Source organism: Agelaius phoeniceus, chromosome 3 (genome assembly GCF_051311805.1).
Source record: "Agelaius phoeniceus isolate bAgePho1 chromosome 3, bAgePho1.hap1, whole genome shotgun sequence".
Classification (NCBI taxonomy): domain Eukaryota; kingdom Metazoa; phylum Chordata; class Aves; order Passeriformes; family Icteridae; genus Agelaius; species Agelaius phoeniceus.
In genome coordinates, this window is record NC_135267.1 from 101,428,360 (window position 1) to 101,452,258 (window position 23,899).

General features: G+C 41.5%; 2 protein-coding genes across 6 annotated transcripts in view; one reads left to right on the forward strand and one right to left on the reverse strand.

Annotated features, from left to right (window-relative positions):
• Positions 1-5,220: 5,220 nt before the first annotated feature.
• MDH1 (malate dehydrogenase 1) lies at positions 5,221-17,508 on the reverse strand. Its single transcript, XM_054629225.2, has 9 exons — positions 17,378-17,508; positions 11,764-11,862; positions 10,864-10,960; positions 9,723-9,898; positions 8,284-8,406; positions 7,995-8,171; positions 6,765-6,878; positions 6,465-6,554; positions 5,221-6,098 (listed from the first exon to the last, which is right to left on the reverse strand). The coding sequence occupies exons 1-9, from the start codon at positions 17,378-17,380 to the stop codon at positions 5,973-5,975; spliced, it is 1,005 nt and encodes a 334-aa protein (XP_054485200.1). The 5' UTR covers positions 17,381-17,508; the 3' UTR covers positions 5,221-5,972.
• A 291-nt stretch (positions 17,509-17,799) lies between these two features.
• WDPCP (WD repeat containing planar cell polarity effector) overlaps positions 17,800-23,899 on the forward strand; it is a 148,147-nt gene continuing 142,047 nt past the window's right edge. For all 5 annotated transcript variants that reach the window (XR_013181524.1, XM_077175992.1, XM_054630211.2 and 2 more), the window contains exons 1-2: positions 17,800-17,919; positions 19,969-20,050. The gene's annotated coding sequence lies outside the window, so the exon portion shown is untranslated. The remainder of the gene's footprint in view (positions 17,920-19,968; positions 20,051-23,899) is intronic.

Here is a 23,899-nt window from a genome sequence, read left to right on the forward strand (position 1 = left end):
TGAGCAGAGGTTACTCTGAGCCCTATCTCAATGCAGACAGCTTGTAGGTTTGGAGAGACCCCTCAACAGGTATTTTTTTGTCGGTTTGACAGACATTTCTTCTGTTTACTTCTCTAGTCTTGAAGGCAAAACAACCAGTGCTGAAGAGCCCCATTATCAGCCAAACCCTGTGTTATATTTTAGCATAAAAGCCTCATTCAATTAATAGCAGGAAGGGTGGGAGGCCCAATAGTCAAGTGCAAAATTGACACATTCTGACACACCTTCTTTTCCCCACCACTCACCAAAAATAACGAAACGTCTGGGGTTTTATTCCATCATCAAAGGTTTCTCTGTGCACCAAAATGAAGCATGTCATTTCTGTGCTTGGGTCAAAAGCAGAAAAGAAGGAAAGGCTGATTTCACATCAAGGTGGTGCTTTTGGTATTGTCTACCAAATAGCTCAGAACTTCACAAAGGGCTCTTGCTTCTCCTGTCCTCTCTGCCTGAGGGGATTTGAGCTGTTCAGAAAAAGGCACAAATTCTGCATAGTTTGGGACACAAAAGGAACTCTTCCTAATCTCACCTTGTAGAAATAACCATACAGCAGCAAGAACTGGTACCCTCAAGTCCCATTTGCTGTCATCTCCATAAGGAGTTGGTTAGCCTTAATTGCTCTAATTAGCCCTTTTGATCTCTGAATGAAAAGACCAGGAACTAGGATGGACACTTTCTGTGCCAAAAATGGTCTTTTTGGAGGAAGTTACTGTTTGGCCAAGAAGCATAATTTCTCTAGATCACTTCTGTACCTCTGTCTGGCAGGCACACTGAGAACAGCAGAGCAGTGGGACCAGAGAAGGATAAGGAAAATGGAACATTTGATTTCCTGTATTGCACCTACTGCAGCTAGTGGTCCTAGAGAGACTGGGAAAGATTTGATCTTTTTCTCCTAAATGGAAGGGGAGGACAGTTTCTAGCAAAAGCCAAAAATAGATATTCACCACTAAAAATAAAAAAAAACTTTAAAAAAATTAAAAAGGAAAAATAAAGAATCAGAACTTCATACCCAGAACTGCAGAGTTGTGTCTTCTCCCGTGGCTCCCCCTCTAAGTCCTCTCAAGGCCGTGCAGCTGCCCTGTGGGGACACCTCGTGGCTCAAGTGGGACCTTTGGTTTGCCTTAAGGGATCACCTCTTCATAGCGCCACGACCCGTGCAAAGTATTTTAGCTGTCAGTGTGACAGCCGGGAGGAGAGATACGAAGTCAAATTTGGAGGAAGGAAGTACAGGGGACAAGTGTAGACCAACTCTTCTGACGATTTCTTTAGCATCTAGTGAAATTATAAGTGGCTGAGTTTGAACCCCCTCCACCCTTTCAGATGCCCTTGACCAGCAGTGCTTGACTGCTGCCTTCTCCTGCTGGCCAGTGCAGGTGAGTCCATGAACAGCAACCCAGCTCCACAAAGGGCAGGGAATGGAGGCACTGGAGAGGTGTTGCCAGGAGTTCACTCATGGGGATGTGGTTTGGGATGGCTGAGATCAAACATTTTACCAGATTTCACTGTTACCAGCCTGGACACTAACAAGAAACTTAATTTACCCCATGTCTAGTTTCACAGTGATGCAGCCAGACAAGAGTATATAGCATACAAGAAGTTTGTATCAATTATCTCTCTGTTTGTGCAACATGCAGAGAAATGCCTGGCACCTGGCAAGAAAAGCCAACCTCATCTCCTGTGGCTTTGCAGAGAAATGGGAATGCCTGGTAACCATGTCTGACTCCTCCCTCCTCCGGGTATTTCCATTCAGTGGCATCAACAAGCCCTAAACACACAGAGGTGGCCTCTGGCTCATCTCCTTCACCTCTCCTCAGGAAGGCAGAGCTCCTGGTTCTCAGAAAAGGCAGATGTTTATCGTGCAGCAGCACCAGACCACACCAAAGAGAAGTTACCAAACACCGTTGGGTTTTCTCATGATGGTATTTTGTAATGAGAAGGATTTATGCTTTTCTCTTGAAAGCCCACAAAAGTAGCACAGCCACCTTCACCTGGATTTAGCTTTTCCAGTTAGGAGAAGTTAATGGGTCAGGATTACTTGTCTTGTGGTCTGCTTGCTGATGAAGAGATGCCTGTGTTTCCTGCTCCACTTGCCTCTCAGGCCAGTGTCACCTGGTGCATGGCCATCCCACCTGGCCATCCCACCTTTTCCAAAGCACTTACAAAGGGGACTGACCACACCCCGAACAGCATCCTCCTGCCAGGACTTTCAACTTCTTTTGCAAATATCTGCTACAAGAAGCTGAAGGACAAAGACAGGTCATCTGGCTGCTGTGGGCCAACAGCAAAACTTGTTTCCTGAATTTATAACTTGATCTCAAGTGCTGTTTTTACTGGGGAGTGGAAGAGAGGGGCATCTGTCAAGCAATGGTAGTGCCAAGTGCATCCAAAGGTTATTCTCCTTGTCCTGGAGAAGCCACCTTTGATTTGGACATCTCAATGGTATGGAGACAGGTGTCCACACTGGTGAGAATGTGGGTATTTTGTCAAAACCTTCCCTCTCCTGCCCAAGAGTTTCCTGGGCCCCCAGCCCCTTGCAGAATGGGATTTGTTTGCTTTCTCATGGACAGGTATTTATTCTCCAGGCTTACAGGTTGAGGAGTAAAAAGTTTTCGGAGTCTGACTCCCTCTCTACTAGCTCCATCTGGAGGCTCCAAGAAAACTTGCACTGTAAAACTACTTTTATTTGTATTTATTCATTTTATAATTTATTTAGGATTTAAGGTGGCCTTGGCATTTATGATTATGGTTAGCAGACTTGAAAAAAGAAAGCATCTGTGCAATTAAGTTTTTAGTTATAAATTAATTAAAGATTCTGTAAAATCAAAACAATGGGCTTATTTCTGGCTAAGCTGAAGACTGCATCTCTATCTGTTCACTCCTCTATTTACTTGCAGTTACAGAGTTTTATTTTAAGCAGCTGACTGCTCAGCCTCTGCTCTAATTCAGCAGCATTTTTATGCTGCTATGCAAAGCTGCCACTTAAAGCGCTTTTGGAATGCTGGGTTTTTTTATATTTTTAAATAAAATGTGGTACTTAAAATATCTGCTGTTTTAGCTGCAAAGTTACATTTATGTAACTTCCTCTTTTATTACTACTGAGGTATAGCTATCCTCTAGGATTTGCTACTTGGAATTCAAAATGTGTCTATAGATGTAAAAAAAGACCTTTAACTACAGGAAATGGGGGTTGGGAGGTTGGGGGGCAGGGAAGGAATAAAAAAAGGAAATAATTCTATTAAGCTCATTCAGGACATCTTTCTTCTGGTTTGTAAATCCAGTGCCCTGAAAGCACTTGCCAGAGAAGTTCTCCTGCTTTCCCTTGAGGAAAGTGAGATTCAAACCCATTGATTGGAGATGATGTGATGCCTTATAACTCCATCCAGGGGCGAAGCTCTGTGGTACCACCAGTATAACGTTGATTTAGGTTCATTTGTTGGATCTGGGGTTTCCAACTTCACCTGAGTTACTGTAAGAAATAGGAGGAAAAGCTGTACTGGGAGAAGAAGGATGATGTGAGACAAACTTGGAATCAGTTTTTTGTTCATTTGGGGAAAAGCTTTATTTCTTCTCCCTCTCAAAAGAATTCTTGCTGGGAATGGAAGGCTGTGAAGAAAGCTCAAAGAGATCAGGCTAGCAGCCTGCCTTGTGCAGTTTCAGGAGCAGGAAGGCAGGATTTGGGATGCAGGGATTTGGTGTTCCACGACAAGGCATGCCAGCCAGGCCGAACACTTTCCAGCCTTCCCTGGGAGCCTTTCTGCTGACACACAGACTCAGTGAGGGGCTCTAATGTTCTCAGCAGCTCCATCTAGAAACCTTCAAGAAGTGGATCTGACAATTCCAGCCCTAATTTCCCCTAGGATTTGTTTCTCAAAGAATGCTTGTATATACTCACTCAGGAGTTGCTGCTTTAAGTTCTGGCTTTTGTTCTCTCGGAGAAGTAATCAGCAAGTAATGAATGGATGTGAAATCCTTTCCTGCACAGAAAAGTCTTTATATCCTGGAAATACCTCATCAGTAACTAGGGAGTAACTTCCAATAGAAAGAATATCCACCATGTAGTAGTTTGTAAGTAGCAGGATAGCAAAGCATTTGGGCAATGAGAGATTTCCTGTTCAACTGGTTCATAGAAGTATGGAGGGAACACAAACAGTGCTTAAACCTCAGCATGAGGAGGTAAATGCCAGTGCAACTGTTAACTTCAGTGTATCAGGGGAGAGAGATACTCTATCAAGTGCAGAGCTTCTGTGGAAGTGGTCTGATACATTGTTAGAAGGATTACTTAACAAGAAATTAGTTGTCTCTTGCAGAAGGCTGCTTTAAAACAGACATCAAAAAGCCCTGAAGAGACAGATCTTCCAGATTTTCTTTCCTAAAGCTAATTCCCTACGTAGTGATGCTACAGTAGGTATGGCACAAAGCACACTAGCAGCATTTATTTATCAGGCATAGATGTGCACTTTTTCCTTTACTTAGCCTTTTTATACCAACTAACTTTGTGCATTGGAGCCATCTCCTGCAGAATTCACTGCAAAACCACCTTATTTAAAATAAATTGTAGCATAGTAATTATTGCAATGAATTTCTTTGATCCCTGAGCTCACGTTGAAATGAGATTTTACTGACTTTGCATGGAACTGCCAGAAGGCAGTCAACACAGTGGCAGCTTTTCTCCCCTCCCTAATTTCTGCAGAAGTGCCCAAACTGTCATGACAAGACAGGTGTATGAAATTTTCTCCTGAAAACTAAACTCTAAGGGGCTCAGAGGAATAACAGTGAAAAAAATACAACTGTGTACACTTCCTGTCTATTTTAAGACTGCAGAAATGCAAAAATGCTTGCAATAGCTGCTTCCTAAGCATTCATGGTGTTCACTCACTGTGCTCTGTGCTGCAGCACATGCCCGTTTTCTGAATTTCCCGTTTTCTCTCCCTACATATAAGTCTCTGATGCATCATTGTCACTGTACTTAATAGGTACAGCAATATTCTGAGAGCAGACTTATTTTTCTGGATAAGCTTACTGATGTTTGCTGATTTATTTTACATTCTGGCTGGTAAATCCTCAAAGAAAACCAATTTGCTTATAATTCAGTTTAACCTTTGCTTTTCTTGTCAAAGAAGTTCTGTTTTTCAAATCCTCATTAAATGAAAACAGACCAAAAAAGAAAAATGAGATGACTCCAGGTATGACACACCAAGATTTACTTTAGTACAAGGCAGAAACTTCTGTTAGAACAGGAGACACACCAACTCAGGCAAAGGGAAATGTTAGTCATTGCAAAAGCTAGTAATGCTTAAAGCTTAAACTAGTTTCCCTCAGTTTCCTAAAATAGGCTTTTAAGGTTTTTTTTATCTTGTACTATCAAATTGTGTTAGTTACATAACTAAAACATGCAAATAAAGTGCAACAAACTAGTCTTAGCCAGTATCTGATTAAACAACTTTTAATATTTCTATTGACAAACATTGTAAGCATAACCAGAGTGAAATGTATTTACTTGAAGTCTGTGCAGTGACAGACCTGGGTCACTGAACTATCAGTGTAAAGAGAATTACTGGCATTCTAATTTCATTTTCAGTTGAGACGGAGGCTGCTGAAGTGATCACGAATGTGTTCCAGTAGTGCCAAATTCTAATCAAAACTCAGATTGTGCGTTAGTAGCCAAGGCCGAGGCAAACAATTATCCTGTACCATACACAGAAAGCAACTAGTATTGAATGGACAAAAACTTTGGTCAACAAACTAGTTTTACTTCTTTAATAATATTTTGCTAATAACTCAAGAGGCACGACAGTACCAGTAAGCATATGAACTTTAAAATGCACAATGGCCACAGACAGTTGACTTGGATACAGTATTGGTGCTTGGTAGCAGACCTACAGACGGCTTTTCGATTCTTCCACTCTTAAATGACTGTGTATTTCCTCCTGACCTAGTCATGCACTGGAGAGGAATTCCACAGCAGTCTCCTTCTCTTCAGTTAACTCCTTAGCAGTAAGTTCCATCTTCTCACGAGAAAAATCATTAATAGGAAGACCCTCAACAAACTTCCAGGTCTTGTCCTGATTGAAAACAAACAAACATAAAGCCCTCCATGTAAGAACAGGCTTCATTCAGTCTGCATGAAAGAAACTTTATGGCATAAAAACACAACCTATGGCCCTAAGAACCACATCAGGCAGAAGTTAATTTTATTTCAGATAAACAATGCAACCAGCATCAGCTAGTCATGTCAGATTGTATTTGTCTAACCACCAGCACTTAACTGACAATCAAGTTAACTTGGTTAATAAGAGTCCTCTCTGTGAAAGGGAGACTGCTAACCCCCACATCCCAGCAATTGCAGTCCCACACTGCTGTTAATAGGCTCACATGACAGTTTAACAGGTTGTGCAGAAGATATATGGATTTAAATACAGCCTAGTTACCTTGATCACAACAGGGAATGAATACAGCAGGTCTTCAGGAACACCATAAGAATTGCCATCAGAAATTACTCCCATTGAAACAAACTCCCCCTAAAAGCAGAAAGGCAGAGATAAACACATTTTTCACTGCTGGAAGCAGGCAAAATTTCCATGATTTATGATATCCTTTATCTCCTATGACACAATTTACTCCAGAAAAAGACAGATTCTTTCCTCTGAATACACATACACTCGAGGTCAGCGAGGTGGGCACAGAATGAAAGCATGAGGCAAACATGCACTTTAATAGCCACATCTTACCGCTGGAGTGCCAAACCAGATGTCCCTCACATGATCACAGATAGCTTTGGCAGCTGACATGGCACTGGACAGCTTCCTGGCCTTAATAACAGCTGCTCCACGTTGCTGAACAGTCTGCAATTAAGAAAAAAACCCAACCATAACTAAATTGTAAAGCAGAAAAACCATGGCTTGGTCTACATGCTGTTAGTAAATGCCATCAAGAAAGACTATTGTATGTAATTATTTAATTTTATCAGTGAAGATACAGTTCTTTCACTAAACAAACATGGCATACAATCCAGAAATACTATGGAGAAGAGTTGTGCCAACACAAATGTAACAATGTTTCAGAGGCTCATTCCTTAACTTTACAGCTAGCTGACTACTCTAATACCAACCAGATGCCTCAAGCTTTTCCCACCCAGGAGACTTTGTGCATGTCAGCAGTAGCAGATGTCTCAAGCAACACACTGTCAATTAAGGTCTTCTGCTGAATACCAATGTGAAACCCTTGCTGGTCTCAATCCCACAATACTTAATGCGTACAATTTATTTAATTCCTGAAGATAGTTGAACCTACCTCACTATACTCAAGTTAATAGTTTTTAAATTTAATAGTTTTGCTAAAGCTTTAATCATCTAGGGCTTTAGTAACCCATTTCCCTTCATATTCCACTTAGCCTGTGCTCTTGATCAATTAATACCATTATTGTGTTTTACTAACTTACATTATTATTTATTACTACTCTACTTTGCAGGCATTTCCTAGATTTTTCAGATTCCTTTTCAGAAATGGTTCTGATGATGCCACGTATTTAGACTTTGTGTATGTGTGTGTGTGCCCATGCATGAGCAGGGAAAGATTTGCTGGCCTTTCCTGGTGAGTGGGGAGCAGCAAATGGATCAATCCCACTTCATCTACAAAACTGCCCCAAAAAGTCACCATAGTGAAATGGCAATGGTGCTCCTGTGTCACACAAGTTTCACATAAGCTGTGATCAAAACTCTTTGCTGAATCATTTTAGCATTTCAGTTAGATTCTTCTAACAGAAGTTACATAGACTTTCCTGCCTTGAATTTTCAAAGGCAAATAACTGATAGCAACAAGGTATCTGAAGATGGTTTATTCTAGTGAGAGAAAAGAGCTGCTTCACTACATCAGTTACATTGTTTACAATTTCAGATGAGGTAAGGAGAAAGCACAATCACAGAATGACTATTAAAAAAAAAAGAAAAAAGGTATCTTACCACAATAAAGTCTCCCTTCAGCCAGCTGTCATCTTTTATAGCTTCATAGACTCCAACTTCCTTTCCTTTCACATTTACCTTCGCATGGTTAACATCAGGATATTGAGTGGAGGAGTGGTTGCCCCAGATGATGACATTCTTCACATCATTAGCAGTCACACCAAGTTTCAGAGCAATCTAATTGGAAATGAAAGATGTCCATTGCATTGATTTAACTTCTCAATTCACAGGCTTCTTTGAAAGCATTGCTCTGTAATTAGCATAGATAACACAATAAGCCATTTTTTACCTGAGATTTGGCTCTGTTGTGATCCAAACGAGTCAAGCAGCTGAAGTTTTCCTTTGGTATGGATGGGGCTGACTTTGATGCAATTAGGCAGTTGGTATTTGCTGGATTCCCAACAACCACAACCTAAAAATGAAAAAAGGAAATATGAAGTAGGTATTTCTGCAAATACCTCCCTTCAGTGAAATACACTGCTTGGCCTTCAAAGAAGCTATCTAGAAGTTAAGTTTTCTAATCTCTTGGTTGCCTTCAACAAGATTGTCTTTTAATTGTGTCGTTCGTAGTCACCCAATCTTCTATAACTGCACATAAAAATATTTTCCAGGTAGGCATTCTCTTTAACTTGACATCCAATGTGAAAGGGAACAAGACTTCCAGGGAGATCTGTACACTGACCTACAGCCTGGCTTCAAACCTCATGCTACCAGATATAGGGAGATAGACACAAGCACACTTTTAACCAACCACTTTGAAACGCTTTCTGGACTGGCTGCCACTGCTTTATATAATTGCTTTATAATTAAGAAAGCCAGAACATTTACTTATCTCAATGTTCATAGGCAGTTAGAAGTAAAACACTGCCTCAACTTAAATCAATTTATTACTATGCAAAACTGATTTTAACTTAACTTCATTTGTGCCTCGAATGACTTATGTCAGACTCCATATACTCTAAATCACACAAGCTGATTTGCAAACCTCCCTTTGTATTTCCCCTTTTGAAAGTGAGTTCAGTAAATTTTCCACTACTCCACAATAGTTATATTGATAGTTTTTATTCCAGCTGGATAAAGAAGCAAACACATCTCTAGAAGCCGTAGGAAGTTCATCAGCAGACATTAAAAAGTCAGTTACAAAGCACAGTCGGAGTCTGGGTCTGAGATTAAGAGCAGTGGGAGAGCAGCCACATGATCCCATTAACTGTGCTGAAGGAATCTGAGAGAGAACAATTAAAATCTTCTAATGCTCCAAGTAAGATGCAAACAACCTAAATAAAGCCGATTTTTGTGCAACTGTAATTCCATATTGATATTGAAGTTAAGGGTCATTATGTTAAAGGACACAGATGGATATGAAATAGGCAGCTGCATTTAGTTAATTCAGTTCTCCTAGAGAAGCGTGATAACAAGCAAAGGACTGCTTATTTTTTTTAAACATGGTTTTATGGGGTTGCTTTTCAAATTGGTGGTAAACAGAGTATGTGTGGAATACAGCAATACAATGTAGGACTCACCTTTTTCACCAAACAAATTAATGACTAAATCATCCACCAATTTAACATTCTGTTTCTTATCTACCCTTGACTGTGGTCTATTTTCCAGGGCATAAGGAAAGGAATGCCCACACTGAACAGGCTCCTGCTTGTGCAATATTCTTCTACAATGTATCCAGATCTCTACATAGCAAAGAATTAATGTTTTAAATTCAGTTCCTATATTCACCTTGACAGTCTTTTTGGCATACTTGTCCAAGGCTGCACCCTGAGACTTGAAAATTTTTACATTTGCTTTGAGTAAATCCTTCCTCTCCATGCCCTCTCTCCTTGGCATGGAGCCAACCAGAATTGCTACATCAAGGTCTTTGAATGCAACTTCCTCCTTGTCTGTTGGAATGACCTCTAAAAAAAAGGAAACGGGGAAAAGAATTCAGCAAGATAAATACTCATGGCATAGTGCTAACAGGAATATTCTTTTGTGCATAAATAGTATATAATCTAATCTGACAATACCACCACCTTCCCCTTCCAAAAATACAAGTAATAGTCATTTGGCTCTACTTCCATAGACTATATACATCCCAGTAAATGGGTTTTACATACAAATATTTATCTAAAGTGGAAAACACAGGAGAAATCTATGTAAAAGATACATTTCATTTGCCTCTAAAAACATGTATATAAGTACATGTGCTTTTCTTTACTTTTACAATAAAATTTCAGTGGCAAAGACCAACACAAGTGAAGTTTTGCTGCCCCTTTCCATTTCAAAGCAGAGAAGGTTTGATTTGTACAAGAGCTGGTACCTACATCCTTCTTTTGTCATGTGTTATAGTAATTACACTAACTCCTACTTGCTCCCTTTCTTGTGCTTGTTTAAACTACCAGAACTCAGCTTGTTTACATGGCTTGAGGAGTGCATTTTCATTTTGTATCTTTATAGAGAAGATATTTCTAAGACTAAATTATTTTTTTAAATTTAGCAATAAATATTATATACATAATACAGCAATGATATATTATATATATTTCATGGCTGGGCCAGAATACAATGCACATATGCACTAGTATCTCACAATTTCTTGTCCAGGCTTAAAGCCCAGGATTAGATGATATAAACCCAGGTATCTCCATTGCCAGTTCTGTCCACCTATTTGGTGTTATTCTATTTGATAAAATAAACAAAAACCTATTTGATGTTATTCTTCCTAGCTTACAGGCTAAGTTAAATTGATTATATTCCACAAAACCAAGGAAGGATCATCTAAGATTTTCTTCGGCCTAACTTCCTGCCAGCTACAGGGACTCATAAATGCAAGAATTGTACTGCAGCATCTTGGAGGTATAAGAAAAAATTGTTTTGGCACCTCTGAGCAGCGGCAGAGCACAGTCCTGCAGCTCCATCACCACACCTTCCAGTACCGTCATCATAGGAGTGATGTCCAGCAGCACAAGAATAAGAGGCTGGAAAGAAAGAAAAGGTTTAGTGCAAGCTGGGCACAATGTGTCTTGAAAATGAATTTGTCTTGTACTTGGCTGTTACCTCGTGCAAGATTTAAAACCCATTTGCAGAAAACAACTTCAGCACAACTAACAACAGAGCAGAACTCCCATTTTCCCTACTTAAAGAAGAAATTACTTGCATATTGGTAAACCATTCCAAGTGTCTATGAGGAAACCAGTCCCAGGCACTGCAGTTCTGACATTCATTCATTCCTGTGCCAGCAGGAGCAGGGAGGTCATCCTTCCCCTGTACTCTGCACTGGTGAGGCCACAACTTGAGTGCTGTGTCCAGTTCTGGTCCCTCAGTTTGGGAAGGACATTGAGACACTTGAGTGTGTCCAGAGGAGGGCAACGAGGCTGGTGAGGGGCTGGGAACACAAACCCTGTGAGGAATGAATGAGGGAGCTGGGAGTGTTTAGCCTGGAGAAAAGGAGACTCAGGGGTGACCTTATCCCTCTCTACAGCTCCCTGAAAGGTGGCTGTAGTCAGGTGGGGTTGGTCTCTTTCTCCAGGCAGCACTGACAGAACCAGAGGACACAGTCTCAAGCTGTGTCAGGGGAAATATAGGCTGGATATTAGGAAAAAGTTTTTTACAGAAAGAGTGATAAAGTCCTGGAATGGTCTGCCCAGGGAGGTGCTGGAGTCACCATCCCTGGATGTGTTTAAAAAAGACTGGATGTGGCACTGGGTGCCATGGGTTGGACTTGATGATCTTGAAAGTCTTTTCCAACCTGTGAATTCTGTGGATTCAGTGCAAGAGTTACCTGGTCTTTGCCGAAGACATCACCCTTGGCAATGCTGTAGAGGAGAGAGTAAGCAATCTGCCCAGCTGCTCCAGTCACCAGCACTCTGACAGGTTCACCCTGCAAGGAAATGACACAGCCTTACCCACAGCTCCACACCTCAGCCTCACACCAGTTAAAATTAAGTTACTACAGCAATAACGTTCTGATTATTTAACCTGGATGAAAGCGTGTGCTTAAAGGTGGATCAGCCCCAGCTCCTGGGATCACACTTCTGGTTCTGCAAGAACCACCAGCTATTTCTCTGCTTGGTTTTACAGAAACAGACCACAATTGCAAAAAGATCCTTAAGAATTGCTCCTGGAAAACTTGCAAAATGCCGGGAATAGTGATATATTTGAAAAATTTTGCATTCCTTTTAACAACACTGCCTTGTTAACATAAGACAATTCAACATAAACCCCAACCATTCATACTTGAAATTTACTACAGAAGTTTCACGAGCTGTGACACTTGATTGGTTTTCAGATTCTTTCCATTTCAAGGGCTGTTCCCACTAAGCATTTTGAATGCTTATTTGCAACCAAAGACTTATTGAATGCCAGAAACCAAAGAATCTAGGGGACTTAAAATTACTGCCTCACTAAACTGTTAGGCAGCAAATTTAACTAATCCACAGACAAAAGCTACATTATGTACAAATACAGACACTATCCATAATACAACTGTCTTTTGTCAAACTGACCCAAAACTCCAAAAGATTGGGAGAAGACTGCCAAAATGCTACTATATTGCAAATAAGAGGGGAATAAGGGTTTGCCCTGTAGCAAAATGACACTTTGTTAAGCAGAACCAGGACTGGGAGAAATCCAGAAGTTATTTAATATTGAAAATTAAAGGCTGCAAGGGTTTGGGTTGGAGAAGAGTCTGGAGAGCTTCTTCAGCCTGGAGAAGAGAAGGTACCAGGGTGGCTTTTCAATACTCAAAGGGGACTTACAAAAAAGATTAGGACAAACCTTTTAGTAGGGCCTGTTATGAAACGACAAGGGGCAATACTTTAAACCAAAAGAGGACATACCAAGATAAGAAATAAATACTTTACAATAAAGGTGGTGAAACACTGGCATAGATTGTCCAGATAAGTGGTGGTTGCCCCACCCCTGGAAACATTCAAGGTCAAATTGCACAGGTCTCTGAAAAACCTGGTCTTGTTGAAGATGTCCCTGCCAAATGCAGGGAGGTAGATCAATGACCTTTAAAAGTTTGTTCAAACCCAGAGCATTCTATGATTCTATTGAAAAGGGCCACGTCGCAAAGCACATTAATAACCCAGTATTTCGTAAACCTGTTATTTGTATTTCCCTTTTTCTCTAGAGGCAATAGGGCTGGGGCAGATTGTGCTAGGACAGGAACAAGCATACTGATCAGCCTGCTGAAATGCCAAGCCCACTTCTCCAGAAAATTAAAAGATGAGCACTTGACATGCAGACCAGGCATAACTGAATGTAAAAGAAGTGATTTAATTATCCTTTACATTTACATTTCACCTTTACATTATGAAAAGTGTAAGCTGCAGAGCAAAGACATGCCTTGCACTCAGTGCTGGTGATATTGCAGATGGAATTCTGAGTCCAGTTCTGGAAACCCAAGTTCTGTATGGTTCTGTGGTCTGTAAGATGAGGCTGAGGGAAAGGCAGTCAGGACAGAGTCTGGAAAGGTAGAGGATAAGGGAGACCTAACAGCAAACCACCACACCTTCACAGAGTGTTAGAAAAATAACACTGCCCCCAACACCTCTCAGTAGTGGCAGAACAGGGTGCAACAGCTACAAATTAAGAGAAAAACTCTTGATTATGTGGTACTGTTGCAGCAGAACAGGATACCCAGAGGGTCTGTATAACCTTCACCCCCAGCAGTTTTCAAGGCCCAGAACAAAACACCTATGACATGATCTATCAGTGGCAAAAGTCTCGCTGTCAGGCTGGACTGGACAACTTCCAGACATGGAGCAAGAAGGAAGGCAGACTCTATGACCTCTACAGATCCTTTCCAACTAGCATTCCTGTCACTGATATTTATAGGAAAACCATGTGGGGCTTCCAGTGTATTCTCTCTGCAGAATTCACCGGTCAAGCACAGCTGCATCACACTACTGTTAGATAATTAAAAAAATTAGGCTACCTACCCCATTTTATCACATACGAGATAAAATCAGGGCATAAATTATGAAGGTAAACTACTGAACTCGCAGATTTCAGAGACCTGTTTCATTATGGGAATGATTCTTTAAATATCTCATTACCCAGTTGCCCATTACACGGTGTTGAAGTGCATTATTCTCTTTTGAACTTGTCCTACTACGAGTCACACCCTTCTTCAATAGTTTTGAAACTCCACTATGAGGGGAAGGAGAGCAGACAATCAATTCTTAGTGGTTTAAATCTCAAAACTAGTTCTGGTACTCTATTCTTGAGCATAACATCTGAATGATGATGAGCAACACAGATTAAGATGTGTATCAAATTTTAAAGCCAACTTTTCAGCATGTTTCTAAGAAGAATCTACATTTTATTTATATAAATGGAACAATGAACACTCTTTTAAGGCAGCTAACCACACTAGTTAATAAAATAAATACTGAAAAGTTACAGTGCTGCAAAACCTTGGCCTGGCAAAATCCCCATCATATAAAAAGTGATCCTGTGCTAAGCTATTCCAGAACTCACACAGATAGCAGTAAAACATGTTTTCTTTATATTTATAGGGTATCTGAAATCAATTGTGAATTGATTTCTGAATTTCCAGTAAATAGAAGAAAGTTTTTAAGGCTCTTTCTTCTAAAGCAGTGTCACAAAAGGGGGAAAGGAAAAGAGATTTTTTTTTTTTTCCATTCTATGAACTTTATAAGCCAGTCTGATTGAAACATAAAAAATGGCAACTTATCCACTAGCATTATGGTGAGTATTCAGCCTAACAACAGGAGAGGGAAGGAGGAGAAGATGGAAAGGTAAGAACAGGACTATTTATTATTTTTTTACTGAGACTTAGCATTTAGCCTCTAAAAAAAACCCCAAACCTTCAGTCATGACTCAGCTCCACCTTCTCAAAATAATTTTGCCTACTACCATCCTTCCTGTTGTCCCCCATTTGGGGCTGGAGGAGGAAAACACACAAGCTAAATACACACAAGCTAAAATAAGGTGAGGAGTGCTTCCTACTTGTCTTTCCTTTCCAAACCTTCAGTACCTTGGATTCAGTGCATTCCCCAGACCCTTTTACCCCTGCACCAATTGTGAGAATTTAGCATCAGAGAAACTTCCATGCTCTCTCTTAAATCCAGAAGCTGGACTAACAAACCAAAAACTTTGGATTTTGTTGTGCTGCTTACAAAATGTGGATAATTCTCACAAAAAAAACCTTACATCTCATATTAAAATTAGTCCCACTGAGTGTCTGAGGCTACTTTTAGAGAAATGAGAAGCTCCCCAACAGAAGTTGTAGGTTCCAGACATTCATGTCCAGACGCTTTAACCCGTGACTTGGCTCCTGCAGGACTTTCATGCTGTGGTAACTGCAGGGGTGACCTTTACTCACTCTCAGGTATAAAGGAACTAGAGGACAAATTAAACAACAACTTGCTGAACTATTTTGCTCCAAAGCCTTCGCCACTTCACAATCAACCGATGTATAGTTAAAAAGCTTTAGGAAAATAAAAGAGCAGCAAAAGTAATGATAAAAAGGATGAGAAAAAAGCCCCCAGCAGCTGACCATTGCATCCCCAGGTACCCTTCTTCATCTAATCCAGCAAATGTAGGATCTCTCCCCCTCCTAAACTATCACAGATCAAAGCAAAGCCTCCAATATCAAGTGAGGAAGTTGAGGTCTTAGCACCCACCCCACACACTTTGATTTGAGAACTCAGTGCTTCAGTTATTTCTGTGATTACAGCTGATATCAGCAGAACTAAAACATTAGTGCCATACCTGCAAACAGCACTGCACTGCAAAACTGATTCAGGAGGTTACAAAGGTAAGTAAAAGATAACTCACAACCTATCAAATGTTGTGACAGGAATATCCTGGCTACACAAGTGATTGATAGACTTTGCATTGCTAATTGCAGTTATGAGAGATCTCCATAAAGATTATTGCTGATAAGCTCATCTATAAAATACTACCAGCTTAAAATTATTCCTGAATATTGAACATTGTTCCAGCCAACTAAGCTATCCCATCTTGCTTTACAATAATTACTCAATCATTAAAATAAATTTTTATCTCTTCCAAAGTCTAGAGTCTGCCTAAGGAACTTTCCCTTTGCTCTCCCTTCTTTAAAGCGGAGATGTGGTGACAATAAACATGTTTGGAAATGTAGCAGAGAGTCTCAGCAAGGCAGCCGTGCACTCGAAGAACACCACCAGCGCTGTGGTTCAGAGACCAAAGCAATTCCAAAGGCATTTCTTCCTTAAGGAACGACCTTGACACAGGTGCCCTGTAAAACTTTTTCCATTTCATTGAGCTAATGGTGTCTGCACTGATAGATGATTTTATTTCAAGAAATTTAAAGCCTCTGCCCAACACCACATGCATAATCTGAAAGCAAAGGCAAGCTAAAAACAGTGACATTCTGAAAGGTCTGGACATCAAAGTTCTTTGTGAGACCAGATCATCCATGTCAGCTCATCCATGTCTCAATGCTTCGAGAGTTCAAATACAAACTAGAGCTTGCTGTCATGTTGTCACTCCTGCAAATCCCCATTTTAAATAGAAGGAGTGGAAAAGAAGCATAAAGTTCACAGATTTTGGTATTTTTTAGGGTACAGCTGAAATAAGCCACATTTCAGAGCATGCAAACATCCTTTCTATAGCAAAATACTGAAAGTGAAGGTTTGAGTAACAGGGTATTGAGTCTAGAAAAACACGGAGATGTTTTCATGCCTAGAAAGGAAAGCAAGGTCTCTGTGCAGGTTTATATATCTATGTACACATGCTGCAGAAAAGCAAAGCACTGCAGTTCACCTCTGTAACCTCAGAGCAGAACTAGGACTCCTTGACAATCTAGAGAGTCTGAACAAACAGCTGGATTTCCGACAGCAAGCAGGGATGAACCAATAAAGACATTTCACAAGCACTTTCCCTTGAGCTAACACAGAACCGCATCAAAACATTTCACGCCTCACGAACAAGGCGCTGACAGCCCCTATCTCCCGCAGGCAATGTCAGCAGCCGCGGCGCCGGGACAAGGCGCGATCAGCCCTGGAGTGCCAGCCCGGGCCAGGGAGGCTCGCTGCGTTCCGCCGGGGGCACATCCCGCCTTCCCCCGCACGCCCCCGGGGACAGGCAGAGGCAGAGCCGCCGCCAGGCCGGCACCGACCCCACGTCCCCGTCTGGAAGGTCACCCCGGCGCGGCTCGGCGGGGGCTGCAGCGAGCCTTGGGGTGCCACCGTGCCCGGCTTCTCTGGGTGCCACGACCACCTCCAGGTCACCCCTGCTCCTCATCCCCGGGCCCTCCCGGGAGCAGCGCGGCCGGGCGGGGAGGGCGACGCCATTTCAGGGTCACCTCCGCCTGCCAGAATTCCCTGCCCCGAGCCGAAGGAACCCGAGGGGCACGGTACTGCCGTGGGCCCGGTACCGACCATGTCTGCGGGAGCGGCGGATGCACTTGCTGCTCGAGGTCACCTCTGCGGCGCGACTGCGGCCGTGGCAGCGCTGCGCCGAGGTGCCGTGGTGGGGCGGGGCGTGCGGCCGCGCGCAGCCGCCTGGGGACTGTAGTCGTGGTCGCCGCCAGCCAGCGCCGCTCGGCTGCCGAAGAGAACTACAACTCCCATCGTACCTCGGGCGTGGCGCGCCGCGCCCCCGCACGCCATTGGCGGTTGCCTCTCCCCACCTCGCCCCATTCATTGAAGCGCCGCGCGGCGCCGCAGGGCTTGGGCCGTTAGGGGGCGACGCGCGGCTGCCTTCGCGGCGCGTGCGCGCGGTTGGGAGGGGTGGGGGCTGCGGCAAGCGCGGGCTTCTCGGGCCGCGCATGCGCACTCGGCAGCGGGGATGCAGGGGCGGGGGCGGCTGTGGTGGCGCATGCGCAGGGGGTGGCGCGCGTGGTTGCTGCGGTGACGCGCGGGACAGGCCCCGGTGCCGGCGGCGCCGCTCCCGCGCCCGCCCCGCGAACTCGGAGCGCTCGGTGGGTGCGAGTGCGCGGCCCGGCCCTGCCCGGCGGGGCATCCCCCCGGGGCATCCCAGAGCCGCGAGCCCGGGATGGGCAGAGCGTTCCCCTTGCGTTTCTCGCGCGTTTCCCTGCCGCCCGGCCTCCTCTGGGGAGCTGCCGGCGCGTTCCCGGCGCTCCACACTTCATGAAATTTTGCCATCCTGTTGCTCGGTCCTTTCCTTTTTATTTTCAGGGAAAGCTGAGAGCTCACCTGTGCTATTCCGCTGGTAGAACTGCGTGGCTAAACTAGCGATCACTTGTACAAAAATAAAACTGCTCGTTTACTTGTGTTTCGAATTGTTGAGTGAAGTAAATTCCTTTGGCCTGGCTGTAAGGGAGGCTGGTACCGGTAGAAATACATTAGCAGAACAGAGCTTTGTAAACTGTTGTTAGGGTGTAAAAGAAGGTCTTGGATAGCACAGCTGATTTTTCCCTTAGATCATGACAGGATTCCCTGTTAGTTAAGTGTTCTGTGAAGGTCTCACTGGTCCCGGTATGTTTCTGCAGGATTAGTTTGAAGTCTTACTCAAGTCCTTATAGTAAGCATGGATACTGAGGCAATTTCTTCGGTCCTGCGACAGAAAAGGGAAGCTGCTCCTTTAGGGCAGGGGGTGCAAAATGCAAGGTGTGATGCAAAGTGTTCCCGTTTCATCGGGTGGTGCTGCCAGTCGTGCTCATGCCACAGCTCGGAAGGTGCCGTGGCTGGAAGGAGCCTTGTGGCCCTGGCAGCTCCTGCAGCGGGGCCAGCGGCGGTGCTAGGGTGCGGGGGTGCGATCCTGCCGGCTTTGTTGAGGTTCTCCAGCTGCACTGATTTATATCGGTTAATGACGGCCCGTTTTTAATATGAATGAAGCCTGTACCCAAGCTCCTTCTGTGGATAAGTTTGAAAGCTGAATAGCTGCAAGCAGAGCTGAGGGCTGGCTTGCTGGGAAGCGTGGGGAAGCTTGGTCAGGAGGAGGGAGCTTGTTTAACACAGTCAAAGTTTCCCAGAGTGTCCTAAGATGCTTTAGCCTGGTGATTCTTAACCTTTTCTGCACCCAGACGTTGTACAGACTTAATTAACACTATTTAAGATTGTTTAAGATTTAAATATACACAAAACCTGATGTGGACCCACATAAGGTAATTTCCACTGACCTTAATTGGTTCAGTTTAATTGATTTCTTATCAATTTTCAGCTAAATCAATGTTAGCAGGCTGTAAACTGATTTGTCTGTGTCAGCCTAGCAGATTGTATTGATTTAATGGATTTCAGTTGAGAGCTTAACTTGAAACTTTCAAACTTTCTTCTGTAGGTAAGACTCTTCTTATTCTTGTTCCTTTTTTGCCCAAGCTTGTGCTCCTGGAATTATTTGCTCTTGGAGATAACAACAAATCTTGTTACTTTGTGTTGAAAGTGATTTGTTTTGATGCAAAGCCACGTGTAAATGCTTTTGGTTGTCAGAAGGATGTTTATCAGTTTATCTTCAATCCCAGTATGATTAATCCAAGTTGGACTCAGTTGTTGACTGTGCTGATTTAACTAAAGATACTGTAAAATGTTGCCTTTTATGAATGTGGTGTAGTTTTTAAAGTCAGCAAGAGTTCTAGTATTTCCTTCTTAAATTTTGTGTCTACTTGCCAAGCTTTTTTTTCCAAGCAAAATTTAAATGTAATTTTAAAAAATATTCTTTAATGCTCCCCAATGTTTCATTAGTATGAGTCTTTCGTGTAGCACTGTAAGCCAAAAAGCTGCATAAATAGAAACATTATGTGCAAATGAAGTAATGGAAATTTAGTGTGCGTATGAATTGGGCTCTTGGCTAACTCTCAAATACACTTTGCAATTTTTGCACTGAAAAGATACTGAATTACATGGAAATCGGTAATTAAACAACACACTGAAATACTAAGATGTTTTAATCTCCATCTTCAGGGGATTAAGTATTATTTTTCAAGGCAACTAGTAGTTTTGAAGGGTAGTCTGCCAGAATGATCTCTTAATTTTTAAAAAATATTTTAAAATGAATTATTCTCTGTTAACAGCTGGCTGTCTTCTTTAACTGTATTTTGGATGGGATTGTCTTTTACTTCATTGCCATCTATAGAAACGGATGAATATTTTTAGGTAAGTTTTTACACTTAATTTTCAATAACTTGTAAAGTTCTCTTTTTATCATCCTCTCTGTGTCTAGTACAGGTTTTTGATCTTATGCATTTACTTACAATTGTTGTTACCAAGTCATGTCTCTTGTAGCTAAGTCTGTGTGATATAATTAACATTTAAAATGCAGAAGACTGTGTAAGAAAAACTAACTATATAGTGGCCGGGTTCAAACCTAGAAATGCTAGAATTGAAATAATTTTGTAAATCTCTTCTGTGTTCTGGTCCAAGGGAATAATAGTAAGACATTTTTCAGAACTAAGGTAAAGCATTACAAAACAATACTGAAATAGAATTAAGAGGATCCAAAGTTATTTTGTGAAGTGTGTGAGAAATCTATAATAGATTTTTTAAAATATATAGATATGAACAAGAACTATTAAAATTGTAGTTTAGAAAATTAATACAGGGTTGGGTTTTTTTCATTCCTAGTGCTAATGTCCCAAACATAATTTTTCACCGTTCATTTCTGAACTTCAGTCATGTAGTACTGCATGGACATTGAATGTCATGAAGAAGCTAATCCATACATTCCATTTATAATCCAGATTTTGTTTTTGCTGCGGTGAAAACTTTCTTTCTAAAAGAGAAATTTTATCTTCTATGGAAGTGGTTTAATTTTTTATTGCTTATTTTTAATTTCTTAACAGCTTAGTTGGTTTTTTAATTAAAGTTGGGTAACTATCATTAATTAATTTCTACAACCTTCAGCATGTTTTTAACAGGTAGCTAGGATGCAATAACACATCCTGTACTCAGGTGCCTGCTGCGCCTATAAAGAGACACAAATGATCTGTAGCTTGCATGTGATATATATTAGTAATCTTTATAAACTATTCATGAGTCAAATATTAATAAAAATTGTGAATAGAAAGTTATTTTTTATTTGTTTTCCCTAAGTAGGTCAATAGTATGAGCAGGTATTGCAGGTTTGGTGGGGGACACTGAGAGTTCAGGCCTCCTCTGATGTGGGTGCATGTCAGATCTGAGGTGGGTGCTCTGGTGCCCAAAGGATTCAGGGCTCCATCACTGACCAGAGGGGGTGGTGGCACAGTGGCTTCATAATGACTCCTCCAGAGCTGAGGGACCCTGGAAGATCTGTCCTCATCCACCACCCGAGCACCACTTCTGGAGGGTTTTCTTCTCACAGTTGTTACAGAGAAGGTCCAGGTTACAGAGAATCCCTGTTTAAAACCAAAGGCAAACAAAGCCAACCCAAAAACCAAACAACCACATTGGACATAGCACAAAGACTTTGGCATATTGGCTGTAAATTCAGCAAAGTTGATCTCTGAATTACTGCAAAGTGAACAGAAGGGTTGTGTTCCTGGTGCATGAGAAGTAGTGTTACTGGATTCTTCTACCTTAACACAAATCTGTCTTTCTCTTGGTTGAACAGAGACTTTATGACAGCACTGTGTGGGTTTTGTACTCACTAATGTCACTGTCTGGAGGAGAAGAGGCAGGTTGGTATTCTAGAGAGGAGATGACCTATGTAACAATTCAAGTTTTAGCGAAGCAAACCTTGTACTCTTAAAGTTAATACATTGCAACATTAAAAACCCAACAAGAGCACCAGCACCCGTTTCCCCCACTAGATGTAAACTGATGAAAGATTAAGCTGATGTCCTTGAGAGTTTTTTAAATGAGGTTAGCATTTAGTCAAGTGAATCATTTTAGTTAAGGGAAGCAGATCCTACTGAAAATAAATGTTTGCTTTTTCTCTTGTAAGACTTTCTTTTGCATATGTTCATTATAACCTGATAATCAAGTAACACATTTTGAACAAGAAGCTAGCAACCATAATGATGACTTTCCCTTTTTTAGGTGCAGTGCAGATGGGTGAATCCATCTGCTTCCTTTATCCATCCTTTCCGTGTCAGAATGGCTGATGAATGCTCTTCCTTGCCAAATCTCTTGCACAGTTACAAGAGTTTTACTCCTTAGGCTTAGTTCTATGAATTATGGTCACATAGTTTGCTTAAAATATTTCAGCTTGTTTTACAACATCCATATGACTTTATTTCTGTATTTTTGCAGAACCAAATTCTTAATAGCCACCACTATACAAACTAAATTTTTTTCCTTTCCCCCCCCAAGAATTAAATAGTGTTTCAAAGAAAATATGCCAAGAAATACCGGTGGAAGAAGAATGATATCTTACGGTGTTGATTTTTTGAGTTTTTTGTTAATTGTATAAAATATAATTCTTTATGGATAGAAAAGACTGATAATCTTTTATCTTAATGGCATTATTCATAAGTAAAACATAACTTTCAAACATGAATTTTATCAGTAATAACTGTAAGAGGCAACTAAGCACTTTGTTTCCTGTATGGAGGTTTTCCTGCTGTTTAACAGATTCATTTTGGTATCTGGCCTGCTTTTGGAAACCTTATCCAAACCAATTTTTAGGCAGTAGCAGAGTCTATGGGTGGCTTTGGTAGCATACATGCTTATAATACTGGCCATATTCAGTGCCTACTGATACTTGAGTAAAGAAAGAAGAAATTGCCTTTATTCATTCTGGTCACATAAACACAAGTACTCTCTGCACATGCCTGTACTCATTCAGTTGCATACTGTAGGGCTAAATGATCCCATCTCTAAATAAAATTCCAGCTGATTTCAGCTGTGTGGACTCTATTGTCCATACCAATGCTACATAACTTGGAGTTTCCTGTTGCTCAAAACCAGGCATGCATACATTTTTTTGTTGTTTTTTTAGTTCAGTGCTGAGGAGGGTTATGTTGGAACCCATAAGAATGGTCCTCAGGCTCATGCTCAAAGAAAATGTTAGAAACTCTTGGGCGTGTCATGAAGTCATTTAGAGTTGTTCGGTCAAGCTGGGATAGTGTTGAGGAATTGGTTAATTTGAACTCAGGGCAGTCATGTGCCCAAGTATGAATGAGAAGGGAGCAATGGCCACAGAAAAAAATTGGGCAATGGACCACTTATATCATGGCACAAATGGTGGAAAGGTGCTGCATCTTTGGATGAAGGAGGCTTCTCTATGAAGTAATCAAGCCACAGGAATCATGGTTGCAGTTTGTTTTTCTAGTTTCCTTTTAGAATGATACAGCTATGCCTTTTTGCTCAACTTGCCATCTACCCTTACCTGTAAAGAGTAGCCATGGTAAAGCACTAACACAGATATGGTGAAAAAATTGGACCTTAATTGGATAAAAGCCTTTTGAATGTTTTGAGTCCTATTGGAAAGGTGTTACTCTTGTCTATATAATAGAATGTGCTTTTGTTTCATGGCCTGTAATCCCATTTATTTAAAATAATGGGCCAGATACTGTTTTTGAAGTTGCTTACTGTCTGATACGGGAGAATTTAAAGTATTGTTCTGAAATGGCCTTTTCCTGTTGTAGTTGCCTGACATACAGGGTCTGGCCTCAGTGTGTATTAGGCAAGGGAGCTAGAAATACACCACAGTTAAATTATGGGTTTGTATCTCCAGGTGGTGCGTGAATTCGTGGTTGAAGACTGAAGAAATTAATTTTGCTAAAGCAAGAAACAACAGGACATTAAGCTACTATGCCAGCTTTAGATGTACGCTTCAAAAATTTTCTGCTGCTCAGCATTATTCAGTAATCTTTAACTCAAATTGCAGGAAATATTTGAAATTCCATTCTAACAATATCCAACAGAGAATATTAAAGAAGCATTACATTTCAAATGCCTGAGGGAAAATGTTCTCTTGCAACACCGTGGGCATTTGGATCTCACTAGTATATGCAGTATTATAGTCTAGTATTATGCTTTACTTGGTGTAAAATGAAAGCCCAATTTTAATTCTATCTCCAA

Coding starts and splice junctions, on each gene's coding strand:
- MDH1 (XM_054629225.2), bottom strand. Junction 10,961..11,763: donor ATGTCTTCGGCAAAGACCAG/GTAACTCTTGCA, acceptor CTTTCTTTCCAG/CCTCTTATTCTTGTGCTGCT. Junction 6,555..6,764: donor TCTGGTTTGGCACTCCAGCG/GTAAGATGTGGC, acceptor TTCTGCTTTTAG/GGGGAGTTTGTTTCAATGGG.